The following is a 22,810-nucleotide window of genomic DNA, read 5'->3' as shown; positions in this document are numbered from 1 at the left end:
GGCCTTGTCGCTTGATTAGAAGCGGTCACCGAGTTCCCGCTTGATAAAGGACGTTTCTTGGCGAGCGAAGGAATGTTTGTGTTTGTGGGGAAGTATCCGCAGCTGCGTCCCGTCCCGCTCCTTGAGAACATCCTTTGCCCCCCGCCCCCCCCCTCCTTTTCTACTCTGCCTGGCCGCGGACGTCATGTCGTGACACCCTTTGCGCTGAATATCTATCGCGTTTGACATCTTCAGTTGATATATCATTAGTAAAGACCCGTCTTGCAAGACACTTATTAGTACCACGGCACATACCCAACCCAGACGGTGAGCTGGGAGGTTGCAAGGCAGGCGATTTGTCGCTCTCTCTCCCATCGGCATGATTATAACGGGTTAAAAGCAACGTCAGTCACCCGTTCCTTCTGCACCCTATCCTTGCCGCTCAACATCTTATGCACGCTATAGCCAGTCGGCCACGTTCCCTCATCAAGACCAGCATTAAGTTAAGCGAGAGAACCTTGCGGTCAAAGTCAGAAGCAAACAAATACCAAAGAGTCATGACATGTGGAAATGTGTACTTTGTGTGAAAGTCTATACTCTGAACGAATCATCTCAGTACTAACTCCAAAAAAGAAAATAAAGAAAAAAAAAATTCAGCAGACAATACCGACATGTGAAGACAACTGACAACAGGAGTTTGTAAAGCAAGGGTTATATGCCAGACTAAACCAACCAGTCCCTCTTTTTCCCACCGTCACTCTCATCTGGCCATTTGATAGAGTACCAAGTTGGAGAGGGAGAGAGAGAGAGAGGAAAAAGAGCCCTTCCGACAAATTACTCCGTCATCCCGTTCCAACATGCATAACATGCGCCGCCCTATGCTTAGAAGATGTGCGCACACATCCCACATCAGACCACGTCATCAACAACCCCAACGCACACGCGCACTATATGTTCTCCTAAAGAGCGCACACGCCCGCAAATTTATGCACAATGAGGCGCAACTTTCATTTCTCGTTCCGTGCCATACGGCCGATTCTATGACCAGACATCCTCCTACGGCAAAAGTTAGCAAACTTCCGTTGATGGCGATAACGATAGAAAGGCGTACCTGGTACTGGTTGGCCGCCCTCATGTTCTTAACAATCTCCTCTGCCTTGGCTTCGGAGATTCCACGCTGTTCCGCGAGGATCTGGCCGAGTACGGTGTTGACCTCACGAGCCATGTTAGCGGCGTCACCGCACACGTAAAAGTAGGCCTTTTTCTCGAGCAGCTTGTTGATCTCCTCGGCGCGTTCCTTGAGGCGGTGCTGGACATAGACCTTCTTAGGACCCTCACGGGAGAAGGCGGTGACCAGTTCGAATTTGTCGCCAAGAGCCTGCTTATATTGCTAAAAGAATAAATTTGTCAGCGTTTTATCCCTTGCATCAAATAGCATTTCGCTTCAGGGCGGGTTGTCTTACCTCCCATTCCTCCTTGTACATAAAGTCCTCGCTCTGTTTCCTGCATCCGAAGAAAAGAATGGTCTTGCCAACATCGGCGCCATCCTGAGCGAGCTTGGCACGCTCCTGGATGAAACCGCGGAAAGGCGCGACGCCGGTACCGGGGCCGATGCAAATGACGGGCTTGGAGGGGTCGGAGGGCAGCTTGAAGTTGGAGTGGCGGACGTGAACGGGGACGTGGACGCCATCGTACTTGTTGCGGGGACCAGTGATCTCGTAGGTAAGTCCGAAGGCAGTCGGCTCGGGGTCACCGTTCTGCTTCTGCTTAAGGGCCAGGAGGTAGTTGGTGGCAACACCGCGGAAGGGGTCGCTGCGGCCGGGGATCATCTGGTTCTCGACAACGGCGGTAATAGAGATCTTCTTAGGCTGAACCAAGGATGACGAGGAGATGGAGTAGTAACGGGGCTGGAGCTTGGTGAGGCCTTCAATCCAGGCAGAAAAGGGGATGTTGGTCCACTTCTGGCCGCCGCTGACGGAGTCGAGGAATCGGGTAATGTTGTAGAAGTGGGCACCGGTCTTCTCGTGGAAGTAGTCCTTGTCACTACCGAGCTTGACCATCTCGGTCTTGATGTCCTCGGAGGGAGCGAAAGCGGCGAGCGTAGACACAAACTGACGGGAGACAGGGGCGCAAATTTCGAGGTGGTAACGGATGATGGCATCGTAGGTGGTGGGGGTAGGGAAGGGAACCTTGGCGGTGGGCTCGAGGGCCTTGACGCTGATGACGGAGTTTCTCTTGTCTGTGAGTCCAACGAGATCGAGGAAGCGATCGACCTCCTCACCGGGGTTCGTGGGCCAGATGGCGATATGGTCACCAGTCTGGTAAGACAGGTTGGATCCGCTGATGTCAACTTCCAGGTGCAGGCAGTTTCGGTCCTTGACGCTGAAAAGCTCCTTGGACTCGGCGATGGGGGCGATGTAGGGGTTGTGGGCGTTGAAGGGGCCCTTGGCGGTGCCCTCGAGGTGCATCTTGTTGGGTTCTCCGAGGTAGACTTCAGGCGAGGAAGCATCGAGGCCTTCGCGCTCGAGAATGCTGAAGGTGGGCTCGTAGACGGCCTCACGCTCCTCCAGACCCATCTTCTCAGCCAGAGCAGCCCACATGGGGTCCTTCCAGGCGAGGAAGTCCTCCTCCATAGTACCGGCGCCGTCATCACCCTCACCAGCCTCGCCGATTCTGTGGGCACCGAGCTTCTCGAGGGCCTTGGTAACATTGCGGACCATGGAGTTGTAGTGTTCGTAGGTGTTGTTACCGAGACCGAAAGCGACGAAGTTGAGGTTGCTCAAAGCCGGGTCGTTGCCCTCGGAGAAGGAAATGTCCTCGCCAGTGATGAACTCGTAGAAGTCAACAGCGTTATCCGTGGGCTCGCCCTCGCCGTAGGTGGCGAGCACGAACATGACGACCTTATCGCTTGGGATGGCGTCGAGGTTGTCGTAGTCGTAGTCTTCCAAGTCGGCGACCATGGTCTCAAGTCCGAAGCGACTCTTGCCCTCCTTTGCCAGTCTCGAAGCGTAGTCCTCGGCGGTACCGGTTTGGGAACCATAGAAGACGATGCAGTTCTTGCCCGACTCGTCCATCTTCTCCAGGATGTTTCTTGTCTTGCCGGCCTTGGCTCCATTGGCGTTGGCGAAGGCGTTGGCGTAGGGGTCCTTGACGATACCCCAGTATTTGCCCTTTGTGAAGTAGGCCGCCGTTCCTAGTAGGATGACGGCCAGGACAACGATGTCCAGCGTGTCGAGTTCCGCCATGTTGGGCCGTCACAGACTCAACGGAGGCTGCTCGTGAGGACCTTTGACGACTCTGAGGTGGGTGAGATTTTCGTGGAGAGGGCTTCCGTCGTAAACCGAGAGCCGCGGCGGGGTTAAGGAGAGGAAAAGGACAAAGAAGCGAGAAGGAAATTCTCAGCGGGAGAGGCGCGCGAGGCAAAGGATCACCAAAGCGCAATTGCCGAGTTGCCAGCCGTGGTAGACCTTTTTGGCGTTTGGGGAGGGTCAATCAGGTATGCCGCGGGCGGTGCCGGTTGTTGGAGGAAGTTGGAGAAATTAAGGCCTAAGCCTCGTACAGATGAATACTGCAATCGTGTTCACATGAGATCAGCGGGGGGTGATTCGACAATCGCCGTGCGGTGTGGTGGGTGGCCCTGAAAGCCTGGGGGAAGAGATGCCGAGTTTCGGACACTGGACGGCGCCATACACTGGGTCCAGGACCAGCTGCAGCGCAACGCCGTGCTGAACTTAGGGGCCTGACGGGCGCGGGTACTTTGTTGGTGACCCATATTCGCCCCTACAAGTGTGGAGGAGGAGGTACTTACGGGACCGTCTTCAGCGGAGCAACCTTAGCTGTTGACAACTGAGGTGTTTATTTATTATACACAGATGTAATGGATCGGCGAGTTGTTCCCGTCGAAAAAGAAACGAGATAGACGAAGTAGAATCAGTAAGGGGAAAAAAACGACTTTTGTGTGTGCTGCAGCCGTCAGCAAAGGTGAACAGGTCAGACAGAGACAAGTATCTTGGACCGGGGGGAAAAAGTGAGATAAGGCACCTACCTAGACTGATTCGGAATGAAAATGTACCAAAAGTGTTCCGAACGTTGGATCTGGTCTTGGAATTGGGTGGAGGGGCGCGGCAATATGCAACACATGAAGGAAATAGTCGACAAGCTCCGTACGGCACTACGCTAATTTCTAGGTGATCAGTGTGGTATATTACGTAGTATGGTACGACCCGTAATCTGCTGTTCGCTCCTCTCTACCGCTTGGTAGTCGGCTCCGCCCACCCCTGCTCTCGCTCTGACCACACCTCCGTCGGTCCGTCCCCTAGTCCGTAGCTTAGTCATTCTGTGATTGGCCATTCATGTGGGGCAGACGGACTTGGGAGCTTGCATCAGGTGGGTCAGGAGATCGATGCGAGCTTTGGAGCCACGCCAGGGTTCAGCTTGGAAGGAAAAAAAAGAGTTTATTCTATACTTCGTTGTTGTGCGTGGTGCGGCAATAGTTAACGGCACTGGAAGCTGATGGAAGCCCAAGAGGAGGTTCAGTTGCAGCTCTCTCAATCCACTGTCCTTGGCTTGCGCCACAAGTCGGAAAGACGGTATTATTATTATTAGCAGTCCTGTTGTGAACTAGATGGTCGAACTAATGAGGCGTTGAGTCTGAGAGCAGAACCGACCAGGGCAACAAATTCGATCTGACTCAAGCACACTTTGTTATTGAACCGTCAGTGCCAACTCAGCAAGTGGCAGGAGACGCATTCCCAGGCGGAGATCATGATGGATCCCACTGCCGTCGATTAAGTTGCAAAGCGAGTCAACGGAACCCAGCGAGACCGATAACGAGCATACGCCACGATTACGGGTTACCACAAACATGACCACACCCATGAACAGCATGGACGAACGGCAGCTGAGTGTTGTATTTCGCCAGCCTGCTGCGAATCTTTCCATACCTTTCCGCGCCCTCGGACTCCGTTGCAGAGACCTGCGGCAACCCATTCCGAACCACCACCCACCCATCGTCAACCATCTATGACAGTCACACTCTCGATTTAGATTACCTGCCGCCACCTCCGACGTCCCAACTTTATCTTCAGTACCTACTTTCGCCTCGCGGGGTTCGGTACAACTCTGTAAACTGAAGGGCCGCCCCGTGCCAGGCATACCGGTCCTCGGCGCGGACCCCTGCCCGCTGGTTTCGTTTCTCAGTGGCTCTTCTGCCCCTCTTGGATACTATGTCTCGACTCGGCTGTCCTGTGTAGACAGATCAATGGTTGAACCAGTAGAACCCCCGGTTTGATGGTTTGGAGGAAGGACACGTCGCCGAACACGAATACGTGCCTTGCATAAGCCCCAGCCCGGATGACTATCTGACTCTCGGCCGAGCCAGCAGTTGTATTGCCCGCCCTGTGGAGTCGGTGCCGCGGGCAAATACACAAGTCCGCTGCCCCCTTGATGCCGGGCCGGCCGGCAGTCGCAGGCAGATCGCTCACCTCTGCCTACTTTCAGCCAGGTCACAGGTCCATCCCGAGGCTACCGACCTGTTGCCGGAGCATGAACGGCGGGACTCTCGTCAGGGTTTCAAGGAAAATTTATGGATCTTGCAATCCGGCCAGCTGGCTTCTCCGGCCTGCCGATGAAGGGTTTCACTTCATCCTCTCAGCTTTCGGTCTCGGACCATCCCACAGTCCTCTTACTACCCACCACCGGCGGTATCCCACGCCGATCCCATCCTGGCCGTGCTTTGCTCTCGCCTGTACCGGGGGAGGCCCCACGCCTTCCGCTCGTAGCAGGGATTGCAGATTGTGATCCCTTCATCAGCAATATACTGCTGGTTTGATTCAAAACTTATAAGCATACTGAATAATCGAACGACCGGGTCTGGGCCAATTTATTAAAAGGAAGGCCTGCCAATCGTAGGAACTGCATGACGTTGTGGTCGACTACTTCCTTCCGATTCTCACTTGTTTGTCTCTGTCAGCTGGACATATTCATTTTTTCAGTCTATCTCTGCCACGGCTGTCGAACGGTTTAGTTTCTTTTTTTCTGTTCTGGTGTCGCAGCGACTGGAGTTTTGCCGAAACCACATCGTTGCCTACTGAGCTTTTGCTACAGCCTCGGTCATTGGGCAAACCGCACACAATGCTCAGATCAATTTGCATCTGGAGATCAGACATCAGGATCTTCAAAGAGCAGCAAATTGGTATATTAGGAGACCGAAAGTCCTTGTTCCAGTGATCGAGGCTGGAATTGGCAATCGTCAAAAAACGACCCTTGGCTCATTTGACGAGAACCAGGATTGATATTGTTCGGATATTTTCAACCCACACGTGCAGCGGACAATCCTCCGAGAAATGACAATCTTCCTGCAGCCGCAACATCAGCTCACAGTCTGCAGCCGAGAGCCTAGCCTCTCCTTTCACGAACTCTTTCCATTACTATCGTTTCTCGGCAGAGAAGGAAAGTACCTGAGTGTGAGTAGACTGACTAGTTTGACATGCTTTAGGGTTCGTACCGACGATGGCGCACCAATTCGACATATTGTATGCAGTACAGTCTGCGTGGCCAAACCAAGGAGAAGAGAGGCCTGAGGAATGAGAAAGTTCGGAGTAAGAAAGCCAAACCAGGTGACAACTAGTGCACGCATTGCGATTGCTCGCTGCCCCTTTACCTTGGGCTTGGATTTCCTAGAGGCCATACCGCTTCAGGGCAGGCTCTTTGGGCGTCAGACTTTCATCCTCACTTTGCAAGGTGATGCGCAAAAAGAGATCTGTTCGAGCTGGATTGGATGGAAGCATGCCCACACCGCGGCCAATGTTGCGGCCCCCAGGCCATTCCTAGTGAGCCAAAAGGAGGGTCCATCTGGTGGTTGACCCTCCCTTTTCCCCCCTTCCCCTCTCAACCTGTTGATTCTTGGCCCTTTGGGGAGGACCCTCAGGGACCAATGCTTCCCTTGGCGGCTGCCCCTCCTCGTTCCGGGGCAATGGGGGGTTGTAATTGGTTGTGGCCCTTGCATAGACAACCCCCTTGTCGCGTGGCCAATGCCATCCATTCAGAAAAAAATGTGATGGTCCATGAAATATTGGGCGACCAGCAGTCAGCGGGCAGCGGGCATGGCGGGCTAAGGATGCTCATCAGCGGGCCTCTTTGAGTCTGAGTGGACCGTTACGGAGACCGAAGCAAGGTAGCATAACGGCTGGGAGCCAGCAGCGGGAAGCTTGCAGCGGGAGACCTGCTGACGTCTCGTGGTGCCTAGGACTGGTGGAAAAGCGTCCTCCTACTCCATCATAGCCATGGGCTAGTGGTACAAAGTAGTAAGTAGTAGTTTTGGACGATTTCATCTCCAGGCGGAAAGAAAAAAAAAAAAAAAGGAGGCCACGATATTTTGAAGAGGTTAGAAACCCCTAAAGAGGCATGACATCAACCGTGGATCCGGGTTTCGCTGAGTGTAGAGCGAATGAGGGGCTTTGCTTGAATAGGAATTCAAGAAAGAATGAGTAAAAAAAAAAAAAAAAACTGATAATTCGCAGGTTGGATCGGATAACTTACCATTTGTGAGGTGTGTATCCCTACCCAAAAGCCCAGGATAAGGTACATTGGCCGCTGGCTTGACAGGGCTGTCCACGCGCACATTGACGCAACAAGAAAAGGTATCCGTACCTGACAGGCCCGCCCAAGGTACTGAGCCTCTCTTTCTGGATACCTTTACCTTGCAATGCAGTTATTATGTATGCTTCTTTCGTCCCCCCTGGCCCGAATGCTACTTGCTGTTCAGTTTTGAGTGACAACGTAGTCCACTTCAGCATAGTAGTGCCTTTCCTCTGCCAGCTGTGGTACCGATGGATGCATCTCTTTTCCAACCACCCCCAGGAGGCTTATTGCTCTGATCCGAGGTGGTGCTTGCTTCGTTTTATTGACCGAATTGATTAAGACTGAATTTGTCTGTCTGTTGATTGATTGATTGATCTGTCACCCTGCCTGCTTTTGGGTGACCCGGGTTGTGTTCTGATCTGCTCTGGTCCTCCTTTTTTTCTATCCCATCACACCCACTCCGAACCCTTTTTCCTGCCGCTTTTTTAATTTTTTTTTATCTTTTGTTTTGTTTTTCATCGTCATCCTCCATCCTCCTCCCATTCCCACCGTCCATCCTTCTGAACTATCCCTCCGCTTATTCACCCACCCGTCAAATCCTCCCTTCTCGGCCACCAGTGACGGTGCCACGGAATCTCGAATGTCGTAAACCCCAGATCATGGGACTCGATCCGACACCACAATGGGTGAGTATAGACCTGCATGACATACATTACCTCACACCTTGTTTCCCCCCCTCCCCATCCCCATCTCCATCTCCATCCGCCTTCCCATACACACACATATACCTCTATGCCTTACGTGAAGCAACGCCCTACCTTGACGGATGATAGGCGAGGGTAGAGATGCTGGACGTCGGTCTGCGCTACGCTACGCTTCGCCTACCATCAATCTCGTCTCGTCTCGTCTCGTTTCGTCCCTTCTCCCTGGCCCGCTGTGGCTCGCCGAGCCTACCGCTTTTGAGCCGTTGTTCTTCAATCTACCACATTACACCACTACCACCACTACCTTAACCTGATCCGCCCCATCCACACACACCCGCACAAACGACCTAAGAACACACAGACTTGGGTCTAAACCAGCCTCGCGCCGCTTTGCTCTGCTTCGCTTTGCATTGTTTGCTAGGTGCTGTGCTTTCCGCCCACGCCATTGCTGTTGTTGGTGTTGGTATTGCTGTGCCTCGAATTCTGAGTGTACCTCTCTCCTCTCCCTCCCCCGACCCTTGGCCTTTTACCGCGCCCTTCATACCATTGCCCACACCCCCCCTCTCTACTACTCCGTCTCCGTCCTCTTCCTCTCCCTCTGCAACGGCTCTCGACTACTGGGTATAGTCTGGCGTTGGTGTGTGTACGTGTGTATGTGTGTATGTGCGCGTGTGTGTGCGTCTCCGCTGGGCCTTGTCATCTGTGCACCTTCAAAACATCTAACGCTTCCAAACCTCCACCCCGTCTCCGTCCCTACAAGCAGCCAGTTGTTTCACAAGAGAGGGGAAGGCCTGTCACTGACCATAAGACGTCGTCTTGTCTAGCTCCGTCCCAGACGACGCTGCCTGATCTTTTGCAGGACCCGCCGTTAAAGTTCTCTCCACGCTCTGTCACAACCCTCGACGAAGAAGACGAGGAATACGACAGTTGGGACCAAACCCTGAGGCCCGCCGTCTTGGAACCTCGCCCTCCGTCATCTCGCTCCGTCGCCCACTCGCGCGAATCCTCCTACGAAAAGCTGTCCTCCCAGCAGCTACCCCCCGTCTCCGTCTCCGCTTCAAACCTCGCTTCCCCCCGAACACAGAACCACTCCCAGTCCCGGTCTGCCATCGGCGGCGTTATCGAACGAGTCGTCGACCCCAAGAGCGCCTCCTATGGCCACCACCGCCAGACCTCTATAGTCCACGGCATCCAACATTCTAGAAATGGAAGTCACGCCAGCTCTTCTTCGAGTCCCCTCAGCCCGCAGATGATTGCTGCTGCCGGCGCGACCCTCACCTCGTCCTCAGACCGTCCCGACATGCATGCCGTCGGGCGATTAGAACCAGACGCGCCTCCGGGGCCGCGCCCGGGCACCGCCTTGTCAGGCACCACTGCCAACTCTGGCCCTCATGTTCCCGAGAGGACGTCCTCCGCCACCGACTTTACGAATGCTTCCTCCACCACCCAGAGGAAGATTGAACGAATGCATAGCAAGTCGAGACGCGACCACGCACACCACCACTCCCATTCCTCCAGGCACCACAAGGACGAGCAGAAGACTGTTGGGGAATATGCTCTGCATGTGCTCTTCACATCCGTATGTTCCCTGCGCCAGCCTTCTCGTACAGCAGTCCACTGATTAACCCCTTTTTAGTTCATTGCCCAGGCCGAGGAAAAGCTCAATGACTGTATCACAGTCCCCTTCGAGCCGGAGCCGCAGGTCGAGCAGATCTGCGGCCCCGGAGTCGACCCCTCCTTTGACCAGATCATTACTGCTTTGGGCCATATTGCCCGGCCGCGACCGAAACCTCTTATAGACTCCATGATGCTTTGGAGGAAAAGCAAGAGCGATGCGGCAAACGAAGCGCGAAGTCAGTTACAACAGTCAAGAGGTGCCGCCCCTGGGCCGCTTCAGCGCAGGAACACCGAGCCTCTCCAGCCCCTATCTGGTGGTGGGCAGGTAGACAATGGTCTAACGAGCCCTCAAACGTCCCTGGCTGCCAAACAAGAATTCGTTGCACACGCAGAACGTCGCTCGACTGTCTCTATTTACATTCTTTGCCGGGTTCTGCTGGAAGTCATCAGTCAGACAAGCCTGCCATTCCTAACTTTGGAAATGGAGGAGAAATTGGAGGGCATCATATTTGGCCAGCTTAAAATCGCCGATACCGAGCAGCTGATGGTCAGCCCCCTGAAACTTGCAAACTGGAACCTTTTTGCCCAGCTCCTCGGTGTCATGAGCGAGATCAACTTCAAGGGAGTCACGGACAGGTTCCTCGGCGATCTCGAGCGCACTCTCCAAGAACTGGTCGTCAAAAGCCCAACCTCTCCGGCTGGCCGCGACGCCGAGGGTAAGATCGAGCTCGTTCTCGGCGGCATGAAGCACCTCAAGGTTAATATGGTGCCCCAAGAAGCCTGGGAACAATCGTGCGACTTCCTAGTAGCTATTGGGCGCCTGTTTCATCGTTCTCACGGCCAGCGTGTCAAGACGGCATTTTGCCAGGTGCTCGAAGCGCTTCTACTCTCCGTCGCTTCCAAGGCCACAAACCAGGATTTGGCTCATCCAAAATGGATTGAAGTGCTCGGTGGCATCGGTCCTCGACTAGCCCAGATGTTCATTAAGCCCCGGCACTGGGGTTTCGCGTTCCCCCTAACAGCAACGATGCTTTGCGTGTCTACGCCCGAGACTTTCGGCTCCCAATGGCTTCAACTGATCCTGCCGCTCCAACCGAAACTGAAGGATCGTTTTACCCGTCCCCTGTGTCTTCAGGTGATTGCACGACTGTTGTGGACATACCTCTATCGTACAAGCGACTCTCTGCCGAACGCAACGAGGAAGCTTGACGAGGTTATGAAGCTGGTATTACCCCCAACCAAGCGCAGTCTGATTGCCGCCGATTCAGCCGTGTCCGAACCCATCATTCAGATCATCAGGATCATCGGATACAAGCAGCCCGAGTACTGTTTCAAGCACGTCATTTTTCCTCTTATTAATGCCGAGGTGTTCGTAACCAACAAGGAGCTCAAGGTGGAACAACTCGACCCTGATCGAATGGTCATTGGAATCCGAGCTTTCCTTGCCATCATGTCCGACCTCGAGAAGGGAGATCAGGGGCGGCCCCCTTTCCCCGTGGCTTTCCCACCGCCACCGCCACCGGAACGCGTGCCCACGTCCCCTGTGATGACCTCGCCGCATCATGCTGCACTTGGAACTTCCATGGCCACTGGTGAAGGCGAGCATCTCTCGCACCCTGTGCGGATAGCCGCCCTCAGCGACATTGTGAGAGAGTACTATCACAAGTTCTGTGAAATCCTCGGCAAGATCACAATCATTTGTGACAATACCTTTGGAGGACAGGCCGTGTTGGATGAAAAGTTCAACAGCCCGGGCCCTAAAACCCCAATTGCGGATACATTCAACTTTTCGCGGAGAGACGACCATCAGTCTCCCGCAGATCAAAAACAGGCGTTCTACGAGTTATTGCACGTTGCCGTTCAAGCGTTACCCCGTTGTCTCTCTGTCGATATACCCTTCAACTCACTAATCAACCTTCTCTGTACCGGAACTGCTCATGTACAATCCAATGTCGCCTTTTCTTCAGCGCAGTCACTCAAAGCCATTGCTAGGCAAGCTCACGCACAACAGGTCACGATGGGTTTTGCTCGATTCATCTTCAACTTTGATGACCGATATTCTACCATGTCCGATGGGGGGATGCTCGGCCCCGGTCACATAGAAAGCACACTCCGCTTATACGTTGAGCTGCTGCAGATTTGGATCGAGGAAATTCAGCGGAAAACGCGTGATGCTTCACTTGACCAGCTCGAGCCAAGCGACAAGCGCGGGGCCAAGCTTGACCTGTCTGGTATCTGGGCAGAGGTAGACCAGGCAGAAGCTCATGGTTTATTTTTCCTATGCTCGCAGTCTCGCAGAGTAAGATACTTTGCCATCACTGTACTCCGGCTCATTACCGATTTCGACAAGGCACTACAGAATCAGGATAAAGATACGCTTAGAGTCATTGATATCCTCGAGAACGACTCCATGCAGGTTATGAACTTCAAAGACGAGGGCCTGTCGGTTGCCGAGAGGAGCAGGTTGCAGAGAGGGATTCAGAACAGCAACAATGGAGGAGCTCTCGTGGAACTCTGCACTAGTGATGTGTCATACGACACCACGCTTTGGTTCAAGCTCTTCCCTAACCTTATCCGCATTGCGTACGAGAAGTGTCCTTTCACGGTCACCATTGGACGAGACTTGATCTGCAACCGGATTCTGCAGATGTACAAGGCTATTGTACTTCTGTCGGAGCCTTCCAGAGGTCTATATTACGGATCCGATCCCGGGAGCGCCCGCGTTACTGGCAGGACACCCACGACTCAGCCAGAGATCCTTGTGGAACAGTGGAAGCTTTACCTCATTTTTGCCTGTACGACCTTGGCCGATCCAGGGGCTGTTGTGCCCGCCAACCCTCAAGGGGCACAGCATAGCCGAAAGACCTCGAAGCCTACGTCGGCAGATAAAATTGTCTCCGCTCGGGTCCTGTTTAAGTATCTGATCCCCCTCTTGTCCGTCTCTTCTGCGTCTGTCAGAGACGCAGTCGTCCTGGCCATGGGTTCTATCAACATACACATCTACCGCACGCTTTTGGAAGAGTTGGCTGGTCAAGTTTCACGCTGCAACGACGAAGCTCGTGCCCGCATTCATCAGCGCACCAACAGCAGCCCGAGACGCAACCGCAAGATGGACCTGCTCAGGACTGAGATTACCCATGTATACAAACTGACATGCCACTTCCTCAAAGAAGAAGAAGTCTATAACGACGAGTGGGTGCTCACCAATCTAGTCACGTATACTAGGGATCTGAAACTCTTCCTTATGGATGGCGAAGTCCAGATGGACTGGGAGTTTCAGAAACTGAGGCGGCACTACTGCGGTTTGATGGAGGAGCTCTTTGAAGGGATCAACAGAACCAAAGATCCTTCCCGCTGGATGACTTTTGAGTCCAGGAAATCGGCATTCTCCTTGATGGAAGACTGGTGTGGCTTCTCACCTAATCAGACCCAAATCCGGGTTCGCGAGGACACGATGAGGCAGTCCCTCATTGACCAGCAATCATTGGGGGAGAGAGGCACAGTCACGGCCGCCATGGAAATCGAGAAACGCAATCTTCGCACAGCAGCACTTAGTGCTATGGCAGCATTATGTGGCGGGCCCATGAGTATCACTACCGAGAGCGGCGCAACACTGCAGTTTGATATCCGGAGAATGCTTGCATGGATTGAGGCCATATTTAACTCGGGAAGCGACCGAATGAACGTCATCGGACGGCGAGCGCTGCAGAACCTAATTGTCCACAACCAGGAATACCCTTACCTTCTGGAGCACTGTATAGCTCGTTGCTACCTCTCCGACGTTCCCAAGGTTCAAGAAAGCTACTTCGCAGTGGTTACTCAGGTGCTACTGGAACATCTGGACTATTCGTGTCCTTTCTGGAAGCTGCTCGGTCTCTGCCTCTTTACTCTTGGCAACGACGAAAGCGAAATTCGTTCCAAGTCTGCTCGTGTTCTGAGAGCATTAGAGGAACGACAACAACCGGGACGCACATCCAAGATCCAAGATTACGACATCAGTATCTCTGACAAGACAAAGGCCGTCTACAAGCTTGCCCAGTTCGAGATCTCCAAGAGGCTAGCTAAGCAGCACACCGAATTGGCGTTCCACATCTTCTCTGAATTTACGCTTTACTTCAAAGACCTTCAGCCGGCCTCGCAACGTAACGTCATTGCTGTTATCCTGCCCTGGATTCAGTCAATAGAGCTGAAGGTCGACCCCAACGGTGGACCAATTGCTCAATCTTATGTCCTTTTGGCCAACCTGTTGGAGATTACCATTAAGTCTAGTGGCTCGCTGCACAATGAGGTTCAAGCGTTGTGGCAAGCCCTCGCAACTGGCCCATATCCAGGAAACGTCCGGCTCATTCTCGATTTCATCATCTCGCTTTGTCTCGAGCGCCGGGAGCAAAACTTTGTCGAGTACGCCAAGCAGATCGTTGTCTTCCTTTCCAGCACCACCAGCACACCTGGAATGAAGGTTGTCGAGTTTCTTCTCATGCAGATCACCCCTAAGGCTATGGTTCCAAATGAGAAGAAGGACGCTATGCCGCCACCTCCAGACATTGGTCTTTTGCCATATTGCGCTGACCTGGGAGAAGCCCTTCCCGTCGGTACAAAACAGGCTGGGTTCTCCCTGGGACAGCTGTCACTCATCCTTCTAGTGGACCTAATGGTGTCGCCGGTTCATTTGACACCAGAGAATGTACCAGTGCTCCTCCAGGTGGTCACCGTTCTATGGGACCACTACACACCTCTTGTACAGGAGCAGGCCCGTGAAATGCTGGTTCATCTCATCCACGAGCTCGTCATTTCCCAACTGGATGACCAGACCCCGCCAACGGCCAGAGCATCGATAGAGGATCTGATCGATTTGATCCGTCGACATGATCGTTCAGTTGTCTGGGGCTATGAGGACAGCAATGGAAAGGCTGATGACCAGGACAACAAGGTTCCTCCGAGCATGGAGTTCCTGACGGCTGAGGTCGTTAAGACGTTCGAGATGACTTACCCTGGCATCAAGGACCAATGGGGTAGACTCTCATTAACCTGGGCAACGTCGTGTCCAGTCAGACACCTTGCTTGTCGCTCGTTCCAGATTTTCCGATGCATCCTCACTTCCTTGGACCAGTTCATGCTCGGCGACATGCTTGCCCGCCTGTCAAATACCATTGCCGACGAAGACACCGAAATTCAAACTTTCGCCATGGAGATTCTTACTACGCTCAAAACCCTTATCCTCAAGCTCGACGCTGATAAGCTGCTTACTTTCCCCCAGTTGTTCTGGACCACATGCGCCTGCCTGGAGTCCATCAACGAGCGCGAGTTTTTGGAGGCGGTGGAGATGCTTAACGAGTTCCTCACCAAGGTCGACTTCAGGTCACCCAATGTCCGTCGCCTTCTCCTTGACGGCCAGCCTTCGCGATGGGATGGCCAGTTCGAAGGCCTTCAGTCTCTTCTCTATAAAGGCCTAAGGTCATCGATGTGCATGGAAGCCACGTTGGATACACTCGATAAGGTGGTTCAACTGCCAAGCGATGGTCTTATCGGAGACGACAGCAGGGTGTTCTTTGCCATCCTGGCCAACTTCCCCCGTTTCTTACACGAAATGGAGCAGGATGAGCCAAGCGAACCAGTATTGCACTCTGCCGAGATTCTTTGCGCCGTTGCCGAAGCTCAAGGGCTTGGCAACATTGCTGTCGTCCTCGAGGAATATGTTGCTTTTAAATATCAAGGCAACGGTAGAGAGTTCCTGAGTCGTCTTTTCGGGGCTTTGAAGGACCACTTCCTCCCCAAATTGGACTTCAAAATGGTCATTTTCTTGATGGGCTTGCTCACCAACTCGACAGCGTGGGTGAAGCTTAAGACGATGAACATCCTCAGCATTGTCATACCCGAAATTGACATGCGCAAGCCTGAGCTAGCCGGCCATGGTTCGGACCTCATCTCGCCCTTGTTGCGTCTTCTGCAGACTGAGTTCTGCATGGAGGCACTGGAGGTTCTTGACAACATTATGACCATGTCGGGCAGCGCCATGGACAAGCAACATCTCAGGATGAGCATGACACGATCCACGTCCAAGACCATTCGCAAGGAGTACGAGCGTATCCAGAGTCTGTTCGGCATCCCGGAGGCATCCGGCTGGGCCATTCCAGTGCCAGCTAAGAAAACCGACTCGACGCGAGCGAACATCCACGCAGCGTTCTACATGTGCCAGACCGCAGAAGGAATTATGACGGAAGCGACGCCGACGCCCGATGTTGAGTTCCACAACGACGACTTTCCATACAGCTACTTCCAGATGCCCGATCGGACCGAGACGATGTTGTCGGACGAAGGTCGCGTCGACGGACACCTCGGCGACCTCGTTACGAAGCTGGACAGCCTCGACGACTTCTTCGACGACCTTGGAACGAGCCCACCAAGTGACGGCCGCTCATCGAAGACGATTACAGAGTTTTCGCCGGACAGTTTCGAGTCCGGAGCGCAGTTGTATGATGAGCAAATCCTGCCAATCCTGCATCAGGCTTCCAACAACAGCACGTTCCAGAATGGGTTTACTGACAGGCCACCAGCGACGGCAAGGGATCCGAGTTCCAACACGATGAATCCTGGAGCCTTTAGCGCGTCGGCGGGGTTAATGGCGGGCGGTGGACAGCGACCTGGCCTGCACTCGAGATCAATCACGTCCCCGTCCGCTCCGGCGTCGTACCAGCCGCACATTAGCGAGTTCACGTCGGACGACGAGTTTCCCGAAGACGTTTTCTCGGACGCGGACGACGAGCGACCGAACACAGGTCACGGCGGCGAGGGATCGTTTTCCTTGGAAAACATGATCAAACCGCTTGCACAAAGCACGAGGTCGAGGATGCGCCGTTTGACCGGAGGCAGATCGCGCGAAAGCGACCGACAACAGGAACTGTTCCGAGCAGAGCGAGCCGCTGCGGCACAGGCAGTTCCGAAAGTACCAACTACTTATTTAACAAAGATGCCGGCTCAGGGGGAGATGTTGTAAAGATGAGCCTTTTGCAGACAAGATTCAAGTATTGGATTAACACCCATGCGAGCAAGTGCGCCACCTTGTAGATGAAGAGAAAGGGGGACAGACGGTCGATGTAAGAGCATAGAGAAGCGGATATTTACTACGTTGGACATGGAGTGCGAGGCATCTAAACGACTTATGTATCTTCATATCACGACAAATGATGAATAGAGAGGGGCGAAGGGGCGTACCATACCTAATAATGAAAAAAGAAAAGAAAGTTCACAATTCTTCGGTATCATGGCATTAGCATCTTCTGGTTCAAGGTAATAATTCTGGATTTGTGAGACCAACCCTAATCTTTCCGGGGGATATCTTTCCTTCAATGCCATCGAATAAAGAGCAAACGTAAAACCGCCTGTCCAGTGTCGGCGTCTGACCAGAGTGTCTAGTATCGATGCCGAGTGGAGTAGTCCTTGGGACTGACCACAAGACCGCGGCCCTTTTTCGCGCCACGGTAGACGGTCTCGATAATGTCGATAAGCTCCTGTTTGTCCTCGAGAACCCAGTTGAGTTTGTTGTTGTTACCCGTGCCGAAATCCACCATCATGTGTTTATTGCGGAAGAAGAACATGATCGTGCAGGGGTCGTAGAGTTCGTACATCTGGTTAAAGTCGGGGACCTGGTCAATGTCGCAGACGTAGATTGACGCGAAGTTCTTGACACGGTCGGAGATGCGGTAGAGGACCTCATCCTGGCGCATACAATCGGGGTCATAGTCTCTTCCGAATCTGATTACGACGAGGCGCTCTTCTTCGGACAGAATGGCCTGGTCAACGTGCCAGCCGCTGTTGAGGTGGGGGATGACGATGGAGCCCATGATGGTTTGGGTCGATGGGAAGAAGTGGCGCTTTCAAAATGTCGAGATTTGAACTTGATTCGCGTAAGTGATCTTTTATATATCTTGTAGTCTTTTACTAGGCAAGGAAAGCCTGCGTTGTGTGGATGTCTTGAGGGGTTTCTTCTTCTTTTTCTTGGTCGTGTTCGCGATGCAGGCAGAGATGGTGTTTCTATCTAAGATTTAAGCTGTCGCTGCCATGGGCGCGGCGAAATGTCATTACGGGCCCACCGCCCCGCTGCAACGATCCCCGCGCTAAGCCGTTTACAGTCGGCTAGAAGAGCGGTCGAACCAGGCAGAACTTTTTATTTCTGAAGGGTCTCCACTGGTCGGTCAATTGGTGGAAGAGAAAGTCCCAGTGAAGGTAGAGAGATCGCCCTCTACAACCACCGCGACCAATTTCTCGGACACCGACAAAATGCCTAAACGAGTGTCGCGTGGATTCGAAGGCGATCCGTCGCGAAAGAGGCAAAAGGTCGTCCACGAAGCCCCGACATTCGAGGAGGTCAACACTGCGCGGCAGCTGCACCAGCTTTTGACCTTTGACCAGGACCAGAAGCGAGCGAGGCATGGTAAGAGCGATTGCTTTTCGCAAGTAGGATCAAAGTACGATTGCTGACTTGAACGTGCAATGTGCAGCTATTCAATCCCTCAAAGTCTTTCTCGACGGCTTCAGCTCCGACGATGGCAACAACAAGGATCGGTTCGCCCTGCTCAAGGAGTACCTCGATGCTGCGCGCCCCCGCGACACGAGCGAAGATGCCGTCTACCTTGCCGACGTGATGGAGATTTGGTCGTTTGGCGCGCAGGCCCACAACGAGGCTATCATGTCCGCTGTTCCTGCCGTGCTGGCTCTGCTTCTGCAGGTCGTTTCTCAATCCTTGGAGCTTCTTCCGCACGCGATGGACGTGGCCCGGACGTTGCTGCAGGAGCGTCAGCTTAAGCTGATTTCGAGGAACCTCTCGGCGCCGAAAGGCAGTGGATACATCATTTCGCCCACCCTGAGGTTGCTGCGTGAGATCGTGACGCTTGACGGCGGCACGCTCGCGAAGAGGGTGTTCAGGGCCAGAGATTCTACGTTTGCGAGCTTTGCGCGGAACTTGGAGATTCGCCATTTGAGCGAGGGTTTGGAGGATCCATCGAAGCCTTCCGTGCGGACGAATGCGATTAAGCTGTTTTTGAGCTGCCTCAAGTTCTTGCCTGCCGAGGCGAAAAAGGAGCTGCTAATGCTCAAGGAGGTGTTTTCACATCTTACGTTCTTGTTGAAGGACGACCCGCCGTTCTTGATCCTTGAGATGCTGGGTGCGCTGAAGAAGTATGTCCTGTTGGACGACAAGGTGCCTCGCGAGGTCAAGTTCAGAGCGTTCAACACCAAGACTTTGGACCGTTTGGCCGGCCTGTACGCTTACAGGCACGATGTCGAGGGGGATGACAAGCCATCTGTTAGAGAGTCGGTCCACGAATTTCTGGTTTACACGTGCACTTCCCCGGGGGCTGGTGTTCTGTATTCTGGTACGGGGCTGTATCCCAAGGAGCTTGAGGATGAGGCGGCTCAGGATGTAAAGAGTCTGGACGATTTGGGTCTGGAGCGCGTTGCATGGATGGACAAGTACAAGGACGAGATCGCTGTCGCAAACTTTGTTCTGTCCGAGTTCATTCAAAAACTTCGCCCGTGGTCTAGTTTGAAACACAGCGAGCTCATTGTCGCCATCTTCCAGGCGGCGCCGGAGTTGGTTGCGAGCTACTTCCTCAACAACAAGTCATTCACGTTCGAGCCGAAGCTTTCCATGACGTGGATCGGCTACGCAGCTTTCTTATTCAACACGGTAAACCTGCCTCTACCGCCGCACTTTGGCCCGACAGCGGGCTACCGCCGCGTGCCCCCGCCGACCTCGATCCTCCTCGACAATGTCCTGCCTCTCCCCCTAAAGCAGCGTGATCTCGTCCGCTGCCTTTCGAACAAGTCGACCCTCATTTCCTTTTTCGCCATCCGCATCCTCGTCCTGGCGCTCCAGAAGCTGCAAGTCGCGCTCAAAATGCACCGCGAGGCCGCCGAGTCTTCCAAGTCAACGTGGAACACGGCCTCGCGTAAGCTTATTGACGAGTTCTGCCAAAAAATCCCCGACATGAAAGAAATCACCAAGTGTTACAAGGCCATGGCCGAGGAGAACGTTCTGCAGAGAGAGGCTGCAAGTAGGCTACTTTTGCTGTACTACGAGGTCATCCCCCAGGTTGCGCTCAGGGCTAACTTCGACGTTTCCCCGTTTTTGGTGAACTCGCTCAACCGCCTGGACAGCAGAAGCGAGGAGCCGCAGAACCAAGCCATCGCACTGATGGAGCTGGAGAATTTGATTGCAATCGCAGGGTACTCTCCCGGCATGAGGTGGTTCGCCAAGGCAGAAGGACTGGCGGCGTCGCCATTCGTTGCGTTGCTCAAGTTTTACGTCGAAAATGCGCAGGGTGGGAAGAAGTTGAAGGAGGTACTGGAGTCCGTGGCCGTGCAGCATCAGCTTGTCTTGCAGGCTACTGGCCTTACACCGCTCTTCCGCGCAGTGAAGGACTTGAAGAAGAGAGGCAAGCTGACGAATCTCGATTTTCTCTGGGGATACCTAGACAACTGTGCGGGAAGATGCGCTGCCTCACCACTAAAATACTTGGACCTGATGCAGGAGAGCGTTGATAGCCGGTCTCAAAGTCAGGATGATGTTTCTGCGAGCTTAATCTTGGCGGCGATGGTTGAACAGCTTCCGTTTGTGGCTGACAAGACGACGAACAAGAAGGAATTGGAGCTGCTATCCAAGTTTCTCACGGTTATCCTTAGCTGCGCCAAGACGAAAGGGGAGACCCCGGCGGCGGTTGACGCTCTGGCCGAAAAGATGACGGGAGTTCTCTCAGGTCGCGCACCGGCAGTCATTCCCAACGCAGACAGCACACTTGATGATGCCTCAGAAGAGGCAGATACCACCGAGGACCTGGCGCACAAGTCAGAGGGGCAGAAGGTTACTAGCGGGGAGCTGGACGCGTCCTCTCTCGAGGCAATCCTGGACGTTCCCTATGCTCTCGACGAAGACAACTCGGCGCTTTTGAAATGGAACTCCAAGAGCGTGGAAGACCTCATCGATGAGGGCCACGCCGTGGCTCTCATTCGCCTTTTGTGGTCTGAGCACGCTAGCATTCGTCAGGAAGCGTTGACCAATATCCTGAAGATGGCGGCCAAGTTCAAGGAGTCGTCGTACGAGGAGAAGGAGCAGATCTGGCTTATGCTGTCAGAACTGGCGGAGTCGTCCCGTATCCTTGTCACCCGCGGACCCGTCGCCTCTCCCCTTGTGTCGTTCGCCATCAGCGCCTTGGAGGTGCTCAAGAATCCGCTACACTGCCTCTACGCCAAGGTCAACACCTTCCTCACCCGCGGCCCAGTATGGCAGCAGGACAAGGTGCCCTTGGCGCATGATATCCTGCACGGTGCGCCGTCGGACGATGACCGGTACTACACCGAGGTCAGCTGGCTCCTCGCCTATCTCCTAGACGGCCTGCGCAATCCTTCAGACCTCGCAGTTTTCCACCAGAAGAAGTGGTTTGAGAAGATCTTCGCGCTGGCTGGGAACCCGTACATGCGCGCAAATCTCCGGACTAGGATCCTGCGGATTTTGTACAGGGCCACGTGTATCGAGGGAGGCAGCACGACGCTCGCTACGAGATTCGGGATAGTGAGCTGGCTCGAGGCGCAGGAGGCCCGGTTCGCGCAGAGCGGTGACGAGGAAACCAGGAAGCTGTACCGCGCGCTCAGGAGGAGGGTTTGGGAGACTTGCGATCAGCAAAGGGTTGCCGAGTGGAGTCGTGGAGGGATTCCACTGGCGGTAGAGGCTTAAGGAACACTTTATATTGCCGATGAGGATAATGTATTAAAATAGATGGTTGGGAAAAGATATCAAAATGAATATTATGGGTAAAACCTGTCGCTGTCTGTTACACGTGTTGGCGGAATTGGTTGATCATTGTATACGTGAGGTGCTGTGTGCACACTGATGATTTTACGTTGCGGAGAACAACACATCTGTTAAGTGATGTCGAGACAACTAGGCAAATGCTTTTCTGCCTCGTTCACATCATGTAAGTCGAGACGTCCGCAGAAATATTCCCGCTGGCGGTTGCAGTGATTGGTAATATCCACGTTGTGAGGTTGTTCTGAGCTTGTGCTGTGGCAGCTCCTTATGATAATGTTCCATCATGCTGAAATCGATTTGTTTCAGGATATGTTGTAAAATTGTAGCTCATGAACGTAGGACAAATGGTCATAATTTGAAGTCATTACATGTGCCCTAAACTGGCGCAGTTGAGAACACGTGGGCTCGGTAGGTTGCAGAGATAACCTGATGTAAAGAACAAGTGTTTCGTAAAGCCATCGGGACCAGCTCCTTAGCACCTGGAGCTGGTCGGTTCAACGGTGAGTGGGCAAGATGACGAGCCTTTTGTCGATAATGCTCCGCTCATTAATATTCTCTCAAACAAACAGCGAGCTTTCGGGTGATGTATTATCTCTTCATGCCATGTGGTCCATGTAGATTTCATACAATCTGTTTTTGAGTGCAGGTTTCCCATCTCCCTTGCATGAATTCCTGGTATGGAGATGAGTTGTCGAAGTGGGCTTTGTCTCGAAGTGGCTTGACTTCGAACAAGCTTCATTAAAGTGATGGAGACGTCAGAGATGTCATCGGGGGCTGTTCAATGGTCACTTGCTTAAGCCCAGGAAGCGTTTGTAAAGGAATTGTAGAGCAAGAAAACAAATCAAAGGGATATATTATCCATGCTGAATTTGAAAAGAACCAGCCCCGATCCTGACTTAGTCCGGAGGATATTGCAATTAACTAACTAGATTAGGGGAGCATGAAAGTGCGTAGGGAAAAGGAAATAATATCTGGAGCTACGTATGGCTGTCTTCTTTTCTCTCTGTGAGTTTCCCTAGAGGTGCCGTTTCAGTTACCGGTGAGTAGACGCGGTAAAATGGATCAGGAAGGCCAGCCATGACAAATTCGATGCATAGAGACATCGGATTTCTAACACCTCACACAA

General features: G+C 53.3%; 4 protein-coding genes across 4 annotated transcripts; 2 read left to right on the top strand and 2 right to left on the bottom strand.

Moving 5' to 3' along the window:
- Positions 1 to 1,017: 1,017 nt before the first annotated feature.
- Positions 1,018 to 3,224, bottom strand: CTRU02_202527 (cytochrome p450 oxidoreductase; the record flags this gene model as incomplete). Its single annotated transcript, XM_036719941.1, has 3 exons — positions 1,018 to 1,035; positions 1,091 to 1,369; positions 1,443 to 3,224. The coding sequence occupies 3 exons, from the start codon at positions 3,222 to 3,224 to the stop codon at positions 1,018 to 1,020; spliced, it is 2,079 nt and encodes a 692-aa protein (XP_036588643.1).
- A 5,701-nt stretch (positions 3,225 to 8,925) lies between these two features.
- CTRU02_202526 (cell morphogenesis protein) lies at positions 8,926 to 16,875 on the top strand (the record flags this gene model as incomplete). Its single annotated transcript, XM_036719940.1, has 2 exons — positions 8,926 to 9,843; positions 9,901 to 16,875. 2 exons carry the CDS (start codon positions 8,926 to 8,928, stop codon positions 16,873 to 16,875), a joined length of 7,893 nt encoding a protein of 2,630 aa, XP_036588642.1.
- Positions 16,876 to 17,290: 415 nt separating this feature from the next.
- CTRU02_202525 (mitosis protein dim1) lies at positions 17,291 to 17,722 on the bottom strand (the record flags this gene model as incomplete). Its single annotated transcript, XM_036719939.1, has 1 exon — positions 17,291 to 17,722. One exon carries the CDS (start codon positions 17,720 to 17,722, stop codon positions 17,291 to 17,293), a length of 432 nt encoding a protein of 143 aa, XP_036588641.1.
- A 436-nt stretch (positions 17,723 to 18,158) lies between these two features.
- CTRU02_202524 (ribosome biogenesis protein urb1) lies at positions 18,159 to 21,609 on the top strand (the record flags this gene model as incomplete). Its single annotated transcript, XM_036719938.1, has 2 exons — positions 18,159 to 18,312; positions 18,380 to 21,609. 2 exons carry the CDS (start codon positions 18,159 to 18,161, stop codon positions 21,607 to 21,609), a joined length of 3,384 nt encoding a protein of 1,127 aa, XP_036588640.1.
- Positions 21,610 to 22,810: the final 1,201 nt, after the last annotated feature.

The sequence above is a fragment of the Colletotrichum truncatum genome, assembly GCF_014235925.2.
Source record: "Colletotrichum truncatum strain CMES1059 chromosome Unknown Contig_0001, whole genome shotgun sequence".
Lineage (NCBI taxonomy): Eukaryota > Fungi > Ascomycota > Sordariomycetes > Glomerellales > Glomerellaceae > Colletotrichum > Colletotrichum truncatum.
This window is presented reverse-complemented; position numbering and strand designations above follow the sequence as displayed.